This window comes from Neovison vison, chromosome 1 (genome assembly GCF_020171115.1).
Source record: "Neovison vison isolate M4711 chromosome 1, ASM_NN_V1, whole genome shotgun sequence".
Taxonomy (NCBI): Eukaryota; Metazoa; Chordata; class Mammalia; order Carnivora; family Mustelidae; genus Neogale; species Neogale vison.
Window position 1 is genome coordinate 63588719 of NC_058091.1, and position 14295 is coordinate 63603013.

Sequence of the window (14295 nt, forward strand, 5' to 3'; positions counted from 1 at the left end):
GAAATGGAAGTCACTGCCATGGCTTGGCATGGCCCTTCTCTTTCACAGGAGCCCTCCTTCCCCCTCTCTGAGAAGATGCAAGGAAAGAGAATTGACTACTAATTAGGGAATATATGGTCTTCAGTGGCATTTTTCTTTAAGATTTATTTTAGCAGGGCACCTGGGTGGCTCAGTGGGTTAGGCCACTGCCTTCGGCTCGGGTCATGATCTCGGGGTCCTAGGATCGAGTCCCGCATTGGGCACTCTGCTCAGTGGGGAGCCTGCTTCCTCCTCTCTCTTTCTCTGCCTGCCTCTCTGCCTACTTGTGATCTCTCTCTGTCAAATAAATAAATAAAATCTTAAAAAAAAAAGATTTATTTTAGCATTTGAGTTGGAGGAGCAGAAGGGAAAGAGAGCATCTCAAGCAGACTTCCTGCTGAGTGCAGAGCTGGACATGGGGGATCGATCCCAAGAGCCCGAAATCATGACCTGAGCCAAAATCGAGTCAGAAGCTTAACTGGCTGGGTCACCCAGGTGCTCCTCTTTTTTGTTTCTGTATGAATTTAGTTACACAAATGACACACAAATAAATTCAAAGAAATTCAAATAATACCAATAAAGCTAAAGTATCATCTGATTAACTCTACTCCCCAGATATATGTGTATATGCATCTGTATGTTTATAAGAAAATAACTTCTAAAGTGTACATATAAGTATCTATAGGAAACATCAAGAAACCCATTAACATGAGCTAGAGATCATTCTGTGTCAGTGGATTTAGATAATAGTTACGTCTCTGTTCCCTTACTGATGGACAGTTAAGGTGTTCTAATTTTTTGCTTTTTGGATAATGCTATAGTGAAAATCCTTGTGAAAGTGATCAGTTTTTAAAGTTCTAATAAAAAAGCAAGCATCCTTTTCCTAATAAACAGAAAACACGGGAATACAAAGAAGAAAGAAACCTTGCCCACAGAGATAATCACATTTTTGTTTGACTTCTAGTCTTTTTGAATGTACGTATGTATTTATAGATGCATAAACTTTCATGTTGTGATTATATTCCGTAGAATATATACTTCAAATGTTACTCACAAGTACTCATTTGAATGCATGTGGAAAATTCATCTGCCCTTATCATAATTTACTTAGCACAGTTAAGGTGTTCATAATTTTTTTGGTATTCAGTATATTTCAGCAATCATTATAAGCCCATTTTGTCTTCATTAATTTCCTTTGATGATAGATTTCTAGAATTAAGGGCTCCCACATATATTTAATGGCAATGTGAAATGAGAAAATGGTACTGACTAGTGAAAGAGAGGTATATAATTAATCCTATAAAGTACCTGCTTATTTTTGGATAAAAGACATAACATTCTGACATGGGAGTAGCTATGCTGGATTTTCTGATAAAAATTCTCCTATACACTTGGGCACCTGGATGGCTCAGTGTGTTAAGCCTCTGCCTTTGGCTCAGGTCATGATCTCAGGGTCCTGGGATCGAGCCCCACATGGGGCTCTCTGCTCAGCAGGGAGCCTGCTTCCCCCTCCCTCTCTGCCTGCCTCTCTGCTACTTGTGATCTCTCTCTGTCAAATAAATAAAATCTTCTAAAAAATAAATTCTCCTATACACTTGCAACGGATCTTAAAACCGTATCAAGTATCAAGTCTTCATCAATTTGTGATAAATAACAAAATTCTTATTACTCTAGAACTAACTAGTGGGTTCATTTGTGGTTCTGATTGTGAAAACCAGAAATTCTGTAAGTTGCTTGGATCTTGGGAAAATCTGCATGTGTTAAGTGTACATGCTAAATTTAATTAATTCAAAAGAGAAAATAAATTCCTCAGGGCCATTCTTTTCTTATACTATCAAGGTATAGATGATCACTACAAGTCTTTTTCCTTTTTTGAGAGAGAGAAAGAGCATGTGTGAGAGCACGCATGAGCAGGGGGAGGGGCCAAAGGAGAGGGGAAGAGAGAGACAATCTTTTTTTTTTTTTAAAGATTTTATTTATTTATTTGACAGAGAGAGATTACATGTAGGCAGAGAGGCAGGCAGAGAGAGAGAGGAGGAAGCAGGTTCCCTGCTGAGCAGAGAGCCCGATGTGGGACTCGATCCCAGGACTCTGGGATCATGACCTGAGCCGAAGGCAGCGGCTTAACCCACTGAGCCACCCAGGCGCCCCTGAGAGAGACAATCTTAAGCAGGCTCCATACTGAGCATGGAGCCCAATGTGGGGATCATCTCATGACCCTGAGATCATGATCTGAGCTGAGATCAAGAGTCAGATGCTCAACTGACTAAGCCATCCAGGCCCCCCTACATGTCTTTTTGTCAATCTAATGATCTATGACCCTTATACATTGAGAATCTTGCTGTCTTAATATTGTATATACTTCTGAGTGGTTTATGTCCTTGGAAACTCAGCGGGCCCTACTGACAGCCCTGGGGCCAAGAGCATGTAAGATCTAGCTAAAGAGGAAGGCTATAATCATGAAACAGAGCAAAGCCAATAACCTTGCCTGGTTGTTGGAGGGATCCAACACACCCAGCTAACTGGTTAGCACACATTATTTATAAACAGACTGGTGGGAATATATATCAACAATAACAGGACATATCTTAACCCATCACTGCCTCATTGTCATTCAACAAGTGTTTACTGAGCAGCTATTATGCAGGAGGCTCTGTACCGAGTCTAGGGGTAGAGCTGTGAAATGGGCAGGCACACGGAAATACCTTCCTGAAAAAAGTTTTATGTATTACAACTCCCCGCAAAAGACAGACATAGAAATTCTTACCAGGTGTTTTCGTCACGTCTCTCAACAGCTCAAAGAGTAAATCCAAGGTTGGCGGTTGGTGCTGACGTGGACAGTTGGACACAGCCGCTGTCAGCTGCTCTAGGAGGATGATCCACACTTCTATCAGCCCTGGAAACCAAGCAGCAGATCTTGGTGAGATCCAGTTAGACACAACTCAGAGTCATCGTAAGAGCCAACTAAGCGTCGTTACCATGGCAGAGTGTCACATGGTGTGGTAGCCCTCAGTGTCTATAAGCCTGGGCAGATGACAACTAACAGGCTCTAACAAAGTCAAAGGAAAAAAAAAACCAAAATTTCTTCTCATCCCCCTACAGGAAGAAGATTATGTGGTAAATTCTACTATAATGAAATAAAGGTCAGATTTCTTGGGAGCTGACAATACCAAAATAATAAAATATCATTTTGCATCATCTTAGTATATTTTTTCAAAATTGTTTTACTGTATGTAATATACATATATATGTATATGATTTTCTTTTAAATATAAATATATTAAAAAATTTGCCACTTTAAGTCTTGTTACATATACAATTCAGTGGTATTCATGCAACCGTCACCACTCCCTAGGTCCAAAGCTTTTTTTTTTTTTTTTTTATCGTCTTAGATAGAAACTAGGGGACAAAGGCTCATGAACCTCAGAATATAAGCAGTGTGAACAAGCTAATTTATAGGAAATGCAGAAGCCAGAATCACATATTATGCACCACTCTAGGGGATATAACCAATAAAGTCCACATGGAAAACTCCACAGGACATGGGACCTCACTTCTTCCAAAAAGGAAGAGCGAATGCAAAAGAGTTGGAGAGGAAAATCTAGAGATTGTAAAGGACTTCGGAGACCTATCAGCCAAACACAGAGTGCAGATCTTACACCAGTCATGGAAATTCACCGACAGAAGAAAAGGGAAATGCTAACACTGAATTTGATATTCAATAATTACTGTTAATTTTTTGGTGTGATCATGGAATTATTATGTTTGTTATATTCAAAGGTCACATACTGAAACATTTATAGATGCAATGCTATAATGTCTGGGATCTGATATAAAATAGCGAATGTGAATGGAGGAAGGAGATAGAGTGAGGGTGTATGTGTAAATACACATAATAGATTGGCCGTAAGTTAATAGCTGAAGCTGGGTGATGGGTACATGAAGGTTCATTATACCAGTCTAGTTTTACACATGTTTGAAATTTCAATAAGAAAAAAAGTTATTTGCTTTTGGAAACCAGAGGAATAACATCTAAGAGCATATCAATTTTTAATACTAAGTTGAAGCCTTTGTTTTCCATTCTTTTGTCTGAGCTAGCTATGCTTCATATATAATTATAAATGGAAAGATCTCAATGAATTGATAATGTGGAAAAGTTTAGATAGGTCTTGGCTGAACTTAATCCTTAAAAAATGGGGTGCTTAGAAAAAAAACCAAGGGATTAATGATTTGCATGAATGGAAAGAGGATTGCTGACTGCCACGTACACAAACCATTTACAACAGTTGAAGACTGTATTATAGATAGCACTAGCTTCTATTTATAATTGTCTGGGTTGGAGGTTTAAGAGGCTAAGTAAAAATTCTTAACTAATCATTAAATGAAACCTCTATTGAGCAATATCTAGACAATTTCCATTTTAATAGTTCTTTACGTTAGCTATTCCTTCCTATGGTTTTTCCTTAAAATTAGTCTCAACTAGTGAGGCTTTACTGTTTGTAATCCCTATGGAAAACTGTAAATCCTCTTCTACTCTAAGTGAATTTATAAGAGAAAAATAAATCAAAAATTAAAAACAAATAAAGAAGCAAATTAAAAACCACCACTCCCCAAAACTCCTTTTGCAAGAGTTTGAATCAACCTATGCCAGTTATTAGTTCCCTTTAAGGATGTAATTTCCATTTTTAGATCTAGAACAGGGCAGGGTCGACTGAATCAGAAGACAAGCATGAGTGTGAGTTAACCCATCTGAAAATTTCCCAAAGTTACTAGACTGAGCTCCAATCCACAGGAAATTACATGGGAACTAATTTGAAACACATTCTTTAAAATTATTCTTTTAATGAGCCTTCAGTTCCACCAGTCACAAATAGATTCTCTCTTCAGTAGTGGCTTAATTTCCCCAGTCTCTAACCAAATAGTCCTGCAGGAAGTAATTATATAATGATTGTGTTTCCTAGAAGGTATTAAAGACAATTACCAGCCAATTTAAGTACCAATGCAACCACATTCCAATTTGCTAAATTATAGAGAATTCAGAGTTAGAAACTATATTTAGTGGAGTCTGCAGATCCGCAGAGCTTGGAGGGAGGCATCCATCTAAAAAGGATGGGTTTGGAGACAAGACATCAAATGATGTTTTTAAATAGTCCATGGAAACTTTAGGTAGGCTTGTGCTGTTAAAGTTAAAAACAGGAGCAACATAAATGGGTGATCATTCTTATGATTTATAAGCTACTAAACTCAGGGCTCAAGTTTCTGGGAATACTAACACAAATAACCTCATTCAGTTCGGTCAATCAACTCACCAGTGTCGTCATCAAAATCCGACAGGACCGACTCCATTCCATCCTCGCTGCTCGCCGACTGCTCCTGAAGTCTTCGAGGCAAGCTAGCGAGTCGCCCACTAAGGAATATTGGCTTCAAGGGCATTTTGTAGATTTTGGCCAGTAACTAAATAATGGAATACCAAATTGCAATTATATGTGGGAAAAAGCTGCACTCTGGGTGTTAAAGAAGAATAAAATTATATATCAGCAATACTGGGGTTAGGGAAAACCAAAAAAAAAAAAAAAAAGAAAAAAAAAAAAGAAGTTCCCAACGTATGGAAGTTTTGAGGCTGTTCGTGATTTGGACTCAAATAGTTGCTCATGAGAGGTTTCTTATCCCGTGGAGCCGACGAAATAGCATTTAGTGGAAACAAAAAGGTAGAGGGAAAAGGCTCTAGGGATACTTTTTCAGCATCTCAATTACCTATGAGTTTTATAGACTTTTGTAAACTGACCCAGGGAACCACAAAACATGTCAAGAGTTTTTGCCTATGGGGAAGTGTTCTGTGGGGATCACTGAGAAGAGGGTCTCTAGGTAAATGGAATACCAGACTGACTTCCCCTTCCCTTGCTTCAATACCAGGGCCAGGAGGCCAACAGTAAGTGGGGAAAGGGAGGCATCTGTGGGCCAAGGGGGGACAGATGAAGGTATGGAAGCAGACTTTCAGACTGCCCTGGGTTTTTATTCCCCTCACTGCTAGAGCCCAGCCCCCCAGGAATCCTCATTACTGGGCCAAATGCCCAAGGATCTTCATGGATTAGAACTGTGCCTGCTGTTCTAGGGAAAGAGTTGTGGGTGAGACAAAATTCCTGTTCTGGGGTCTTACGGTGATCCTTTCAAAAAGAAAAAATAAAATTTTGGACATAAAAGCTATAGAAAATATTGGGTGATACTAGAGTAACCAGGGTATGTGGGAGCACTGGCGGTGAGCTGGTTGATCTCAAGCTCTGGTCTCTCTGAGGAGGTCATGTTTCAGATGAGAGCCAGGAAGATAAGGAGTGTCGCAAGGAGATGCAGGGAGAGGCCATTCCAGGCAGAGGGAACAGCCATGGCCCTGAACATTAAGGCACCATGTATCTGAGGGGAAGAGAGTCAGTGTGGTTGGAGCCCAGAGCGAGAGGGAAGGATCTGAGGGTGAAAAGGTAGCTGGGGTCCCGTGACAAGGGGCCTTGTGGAGGCAGCTGGGGGAAGAAGCTGGGGCTGGGGATCCTTTCCAAAGCCCTGGGATTTCACACTACTGCTGCGATCCCCGCGGGAGTGGTTCCACAGACTGGAAGAGGCCTGGTGACATGACCCGCAAAGATAGGAGGGGGCAACTACTGAGCATTACTGAAGCCTGGGGGAGAAAGGGCTTCAGGAGGGCGCATCCTCTTGGGATAATGGCAATTACTGGGTTTAGCACAATGAAGGGCACTGTTCCCTTTGACAAGTGTAGTTTCATGGGATTTCTTCCCTAGATCTTGACAGAATGTGCCCCTCTTTGGTTTTCGTCTCTTTTCATTGGTGGCATCCCCACCATCCACGTCCTATCATGAAGACTTCCCAGAACCTCGTGACCTCTCCCTATATCCCGACGAAAATATAGAGACTGTGACAGTTTCTGTGTCTGAGTATATGTGAGAAATTTCAGAGATTTCAATTCAATTGTGTGTACCAGCACACGCTTATTCCTTTTTCTCTCCTTCATGGAAGAGGTGGGAACAAAAATTCCTACTCCAGATCTAAGCCCCCAATCTCCTCAGAGTCAACAGAAAGTGTTTCTCTTCAGCAAAAGTGTGTCTCTTCAGCAAAAGACATTCAGGCAGGTTTTTGAGTATCATCTGAGGTAGGTTTCAGGGCCTGGAGCTCAGTGTACCTGAGAGCAGCGCCTGAGGTAATCCAGGGCAGGGAGGCACAGGTCTGGGGATGTGGCTCCAGGTCCGGGGATGCAGTCTCCTATTTCCTTACAGTCCACCTCTCCTGGAAGACAGACAGACAAAATTACTTTTGCGTTCCCCCTTCAACGGAAGACCTATTTATTCACACAACATTTGTTCATTAAATGTTGGCTAAAATAGAAGAAAAAATGATCCCAAACTCTGTGACCCTGAGATGAATCATTTCAGTCATTTTTTTTTCCCCCTCTGCCTGGTGTACATGCAGTTGGGAATGATACTGTTCTTATTTTGTTGGGATTAACCCATTTTGTAATTCCCCTCTTCACTAACCCATACTTTCCCTGTATTCTACCACAGTTTCTTCTGTGGCTGGCTGGCGTTCTTTTGTACCTGGCCCCACTGGAATTCCCTTCATTGTGCCCCTGCTGTGGGTGGTGTGACTTTGAAGCTTGATGATAAAGAATAATCCTGGTGACAGGCCACAAGCTGGGCTGGAGGGAAGTGCTAGGTCACTGTCTATTTGGAAAAGGACTCATTTGCTGCCAGTGTTCAGTGCTAAAGAGTGATGATAAATTAAGTCCCTGGGTAGAGTCAGAACATCTGGGGCTTGGGGATGGAGACTACTGAATGGAATTGAAATGGTTTCTATTTTTTTTTTGTGGTACGTATCTAGAGATTTCACAGATCTGGAGAGCATCTAGATTTCCTATAAGTAAATAGTTGAGGAATACCAGTTTTATTCTCATGTAATGAATCTATTCCATACTCTTAATAAAATCATTCCATTGTACTGTAATTGTTTCTAATTGTCTACAGTCGTAGCCACTAGGCACCCTCCCCTGTGGGTAAACACACCTAATTACGAGGCATTAGTTAAAATTCAGACAAAGAGGCATGTTTCTCCTTAGAAAAGATAAACAGTTGTATTTTAGATCAGCGATTGGCAAGCTATCTGTGTAGAGGGCGAGACAATAAATACTTTAGCCTTTTGGGTCATCGTGTTTTTGTTATAACTCCTTGAATCTACCATTGTTACCCAAAAATAGTTACAGACAAATGGCCATGGCTGTGTTCCAATAAACGTTATTTGTAAAAACTATCGATAGGCTGGTTATGGCTTACAGACCACTGTTTGGCCAGCCCCTAGTTTGCGTTAACATATTTTACAACATAAAAACACAGACTAGGTCAAACTCATGTTGAAATAACCCAGCGTGAATTAAAATAAATTAAATTCATTTTTAAATTAAATTAAAAATAAATCAATTTCTCAGCCTGTTGGTCAAAGTGAGCATCCTTTTTAGTTTTGTCTTTTTAACCAAGGCCACTGTGCTTCACATCAAAGTCTGTGCAAATGGCGCCCCCTGGAGTCCAGGGCAGGACATAGCCAGCTTGGCAACGGAGGCTCTTTGGTTCCTGCAGACTATATGCCCCACACAAGTAACTCCCCTTATAATTCACAGAAAAAAAAAAAAAATCCTCCACATGCATACCAATTATTCTGCATCTCTATTTGATGCCTCTATCTCCTCCCCTAAGAAAAAATCTCAAATTTGTAACTTGCTGCTAGGCATTTCCACTCGAATGGAATTTCACAGAAGCTCAACCTATCTAATGTCCATCTAAATGTCCAAAGATAGAATTGTCCAAAATGTCCAAAGATAGAATTCATAACTTGTTCTTCTCCTCCACACCTAATATTCTCAGCTTTCGGATACCTTATTTCTGGGTAACACCAGTTCTTGGAAGGGGAGCAGAGAGCAGTGCTCAGTTCCTCCAGTCCAAGCCTCCACTGGAGCAGGGCCAAGCCTCACAGATCCCACCTCTACCATGAGTGGGAGCCAATCACATCCTGTCTCCTTTCTCTCTACCTGCAGCTGCCCATCCCCATGTATGGGGGCATCAGCCTGCCAGAGTTCATGTGGTTGTATCATTCTTTACATAGAAACCTGGGCGCCTGGGTGGTTCAGTGGGTTATGCCTCTGCCTTTGGCTCAGGTCATGTTCTCAGGCTCCTGGGATTGAGGCCCGCATCAGGCTCTCTGCTCAGTGGGGAGTCTGCTTCTTCCTCTCTCTCTGCTTGGCTCTTTGCCTACTTGCGATCTCTGTCAAATAATAAATAAAATCTTAAAAAAAAATTCTAAGTTATTTCTTAAAAAAGAAAACTTCCCCACAAATTCTGGATTCCTTGAACCTTCCCCAACTGCCCCCTTTCTTTCTTTCCAACTCATCACCTATTATCCCTCTTTTGTGGGTACCTCCAATATACTCTGTTTTTTTAGAAAAGCAAACCTATAGCTTACTCCACAAATTTCAAATGTCACTTCCTCTTTGAAGCCTGCACGGGCCCCCACTACCAAACGTCTCTTTCAGGGGCTTGTTTATTTCTCCTTAAATGCCTTTTTCCTTTTTTTCTTTTTATTATCCTTCACAAAAGTATTCATCTTATGGAATTGTAGTTATTGATTTATGTGTGTTTCTGAGAAGAGGCTGTGAGCCTCTCATAGGCAGGAAGCATGTTTTATTCACCTTTACACCTTCGCGGTACCTACGGGCTGTTGTGCCCCATGACAGGCACCTAACTGCTCATTGAATAAGAGAATACCAGTAATTATTCTTAAATGAAATATAAGACTGTGATGTAGTAGCAAATGCATATATTGGTCTCTGTTCCCAGTTCCCCACACAGAGTCCCTAAAACCCTGGTAATTTCCCAAGCGATAAGAGTACTGGAAGCATCTTGTGGTCTAATATTTGGTCTTTGACTCCAATTCCTGACACAGAACTCCTAACTCCTTGGGGTTTCCTGGATGATAGGAGGGTCTTCTAATCAAGGCAACACATGGTGTGCTCTTAGATGTGGACTGGTCACCAGAAAGACCAAACTGCGACTAGAAGTTGACATTTTTTTTTTTAAGATTTTATTTATTTATTTGACAGAGAGAGATCACAAGTAGGCAGAGGCAGGCAGAGAGAGAGAGAGAGAGAGGAGGAAGCAGGCTCCTTGCTGAGCAGAGAGCCCCATGCAGGGCTCGATCCCAGGACCCTGGGATCATGACCCGAGCTGAAGGCAGAGGCTTTAACCCACTGAGCCACCCAGGCGCCCCTAGAAGTTGAAATGTTTAGCCACTTTCCACCTCCTAGGGCAGAGAGCCTGGAAACAGAGTTAAAGATCTGTCCTGCCTACATGATGAAGCCTAAATAAAATTCCTAAAGTATGCGGTGCAGAGAGCTTCTAGGTTGGTGAACACATCTCCATTGTGGGAGGGTGACACACCCTCACTCCATGGGGACAAAAGCTCCTGTGTTTGGGACCCTTATGGATCTCATCCAATGTATCTTTTTGGGTATTCATCTGTACCCCTAATTATATCCTTCATTATATAAGAAAGGGTGAACATGTTCTCCTGAGTTCTATGAGTTGTTCCAACAATTAACCAAATCCAAAGGGTAGGCTCCTGGAACCCCCAAAGTGTAGCCATGTCAGACTTGTGGGTAACCCAGGGATCTACCTTTGTTTTGGCATGTGAAGCAGAGGGGGGAGTCTTGTGGGACTGAGTCCCTAACCTGTGAAGTCTGAGCTAACTCTGGGGAGTGCCAGAACTGAATTGAGTTATAGGACACCCAGCTGGTGTCGCAGAACATTGCATGGTGTGAGACCCCCACACCCCATCCCTATGTCCAGTGTCAGAGCACTGTAAGGGTGCCAGTTAGAGGGGGAAGGGCACAAAGAAGCCACCCAGGGTGAGCTTTTCCTATAGAAGAACTGAATTTTCTACTACCTGAGACAGAGATTCATACTTAAAGGTCTTCTTGTGATGGAGATACTAAATTATTTGGTTTTTATTTAACATAGAGCAGAGTTAAAAAAAAATCTGATGCTATAGATCACAAGAAATCTTCCTCTGAAGGCTAGTTTGTAAAATCGATGAGAAAGTGGCCATGGTTATCCTGCTCAGTCCTCCATTCTTTGGGGTATATGTAACAACAGAATGAAGCACATGTAATACATAATAGACTATAACAACAATGGTCAACACATCAGACTTGTTGCCTCTATCCTTAAACTTGCATTTTTGTTCCTGCTCCCCAAGAAGGGGAACATGAATGAAGTCCCTTAGTTTCTTTGTGTCCAGTCTTTTTCTGCAAGTGAACTGTTGACTATTTAGCAAACATTTTAAAAAAATATTATGAAACGTATATTGTCCTTCTTCAAATTGTTCTTAGCCTCAGGGTCTAAGAGTATTCCCTGGTGAGGTTCTCAAAACTTTAAGACTTCAGGTCCTTCTCAAATTTTTGGTTTCACTAACTGCCCTCTCTTCCATTTCACCCCAGATCAACTTGGGCTCCATAAAAAATCTGCTTCAGCAGGTCAAATTGTATAGCAAGGCTCTCCTTTGTTCAAGCATTGCTCAGTTAAGCGGAAAATCAGGTCTTGTGTGTTTCAGAGAAGGGGGAATTTTACCCTCCAAAGAAATGTTATGATTAATATGGCCCAGGGGTAGGCATCCTAAATTTTTGCTTAGGAGGAGCTGGAAACTCAAGCTCAGGCTGCTAATTATGTGACATTGAGGACAGCAGCTCTCATGTCAGGAAGATTATAGCATATGATACTGAATATTTTAAGATACAAAACGAAGTTGGAGTCAAGTAACATATAGATTGAAAACATGCTACACTACAAGAGCATTCCAGGAACATGATGAAAAATAGCAACCCTGGACAGAATCCCAGCTGCTTTTACAGTAAGCTTTCTGCTTCTGAATACACAACGCACACCGCCATCTGCTTAAAGCCCAGGCAGTGGGCTTAGTGGCTCTAGGCGGGCAGCGGGCCCGTCTCCAGGGTTTTCCACACGGTCACCCAGGAAAGGGCCCCCAGCTGTCGTGAGGGACGACAAGAAGACTCCACTCACCCAGTCCTTTGACAAACTTCATAAGGCACATGATGTAACTTGTGGCCGCATTAGCAAAGACCTGGATGTTGTCAGTATTGAGAAATGCTTCAAATACATCAAACACTGGAGCCTGGCTCTTTCCTAAGGGAGGAAGTTTGCAGAATATTAAGAACATCAATATTACCCTTCAGGTCGCCCATACTCCCAGCACCTTCCATGAAGTCTTGGAAAAGACCTACCCCTGGAGGAAATTCCTGGCCTTTTGAGGGGACAGGGAGCTTGGCTCCAATGCTGTCCTTCTCATCTTTGCCTGCAGGGGGGGCTGCAGGAAGGCTACAAATACCAGAGAGCTCCTCCGCAGAAACAGGAGGGCAAAGCCCACTAAGTGCAGTGCTGTGGCAATGGGTGGGTCTACATCGTTGGGAAACATGCAGGCCTCTGGGATTCCACACACGTAATTATAGGGAAGGGAAGGTTTAGATAAGCCCTGATGGCATATACTAATTGATTCACAACTGTGCAGGAGAGAGTTAACAGGCTCGAGATTGCTATCCTTAGAAAAGAGGGCTTACAAGATCGGCCGTTGGCTCACATCTGGGAACTTGGTTCTCAGAATATTCCTAGGCAACAGTGAATTGATGAGGGTGGTTCACTGTGCCTAGACTATGAAAACAACATGGTTTGTTCTGAACACTGGCTTTCCTCTGGGGAGTCTGAGATTCTGGTAGGTGCTAGGCAGGGAGTACTTAGAGGCCAACTCTTTGCTGGGTCTCCAATGGGCTTCCCTGGGGAGAAACATCAGACTCATGTTGCTACATTTTCACTCCCAGAGCAGAGTGTGCTCTGTGGGACCCTTGGGGGAGGCTGAGAACACATGGTAGCCTGCACAGGAATTTGCCTTAATTCTGTGTCTTCTGCCCTTACAATCTGGCTTGTCCTCACCATGTTACCATGATAATCTGAGCAATGCAGTAAGACTTAGCTTACCTATATGCTGAGTCCTGTGCATCCCCTGTTGGGTCTCTTGGCTTGCTTTATGGGTCCCCATTCATTTCCAGCTAAGCTCAATTTCCCTAACTGGGATTCAACTGTGTTATGATGCTTTTTTGCTTCTTTCTGGGAAGCAAATAATGTTTGCTTTTTTGGCTTCAGGAATGAACTCAACACAGATATGTGTAATTGAAAAGACAGAAGTGTCAGCATTTGGTCTAATCTGTCAGTGGGAGCAGGGCCTGATAATGCTCAGGGTTCTTGGTCTGCCAGCAGAACTCAGAATGGGTGCCTCTGCTAGAACAGGTCATTTCCTACCAAGAAAACATGGCCGAATGGTAGCCTGCCCTGTTGTTTAGTTTCTTTTGATAGCATGAAAATTGGCATCAAGAATTCATACTTTATGATAAAAATCATCTACCCATTCTTTCCTCTCACCACCCTTATTTAATATAGTACTGGAAATACTCCCCAGAGCAAGTAGGCAGGAAAAAATAAATAAAAAAAAAAATCCAAGTCAGAGAGGAAAGAATAAAATTGACTATAGATCACATGATCTATTTTGTTTAGAAAATCCTAAAGATGCCACCCAAAACTTTATAACTGATAACTGCATTCATTAAAGATTTAGGATACAAAATCAAACACACGTTCTTACCCATGGAGTAATCACCGACCAGATACTCCTTCACCTCAGACTTGTTTCCACTGTGCACAGTTTCCAGGGCACTGAACAGGGGCCTCCATCCCGACTGGATTTGTGTGGAACATACCTCAACTAGCTCGCCAATGGATGTCACAACCTGGCAGAGGCAAAGGGGGCGGCACTAAAAATCTTTCCCTTAAAAGCAGGACGAAAATTTCTGGGAAGGGGGATATACTTCTTCGCTTCCTATTTCTGGGTTAATTTCAGTGAAAAAAGAAAAACCAGAATTCATCCAAACCCACTCAAAAATCTGCTTAAATGAGCCGCCATATTGCATTAATTTGCATTTGCTAAAGACTAGTGTTGAGCAACTTTTCACATGCTTATTTGCCATCTGCAAATGTTTTGCTGTTTTTTTTAAAAAAACTTTTTGTCTTCTCATTATTGTCTTTTCTCAAAGAAAGATTGATCTATTTTTAGAGTGTGCACGTAGATGGGGAGGGACAGAAGGAGAGGGAGAGAATCTCAAACAGACTC

The 14295-nt window shown here is 41.9% G+C and overlaps 1 protein-coding gene across 1 annotated transcript in view; it reads right to left on the reverse strand.

The window, feature by feature from the left end:
• The window catches only part of ARFGEF3 (ARFGEF family member 3), a 186001-nt gene that overhangs the window by 16442 nt on the left and 155264 nt on the right, over positions 1-14295 (reverse strand). The window contains exons 23-27 of the mRNA XM_044247931.1: positions 13771-13915; positions 12141-12263; positions 7205-7308; positions 5328-5472; positions 2786-2914 (exon numbers count right to left, since the gene is read on the reverse strand). Coding sequence (XP_044103866.1) covers positions 2786-2914; positions 5328-5472; positions 7205-7308; positions 12141-12263; positions 13771-13915 — 646 coding nt within the window. The remainder of the gene's footprint in view (positions 1-2785; positions 2915-5327; positions 5473-7204; positions 7309-12140; positions 12264-13770; positions 13916-14295) is intronic.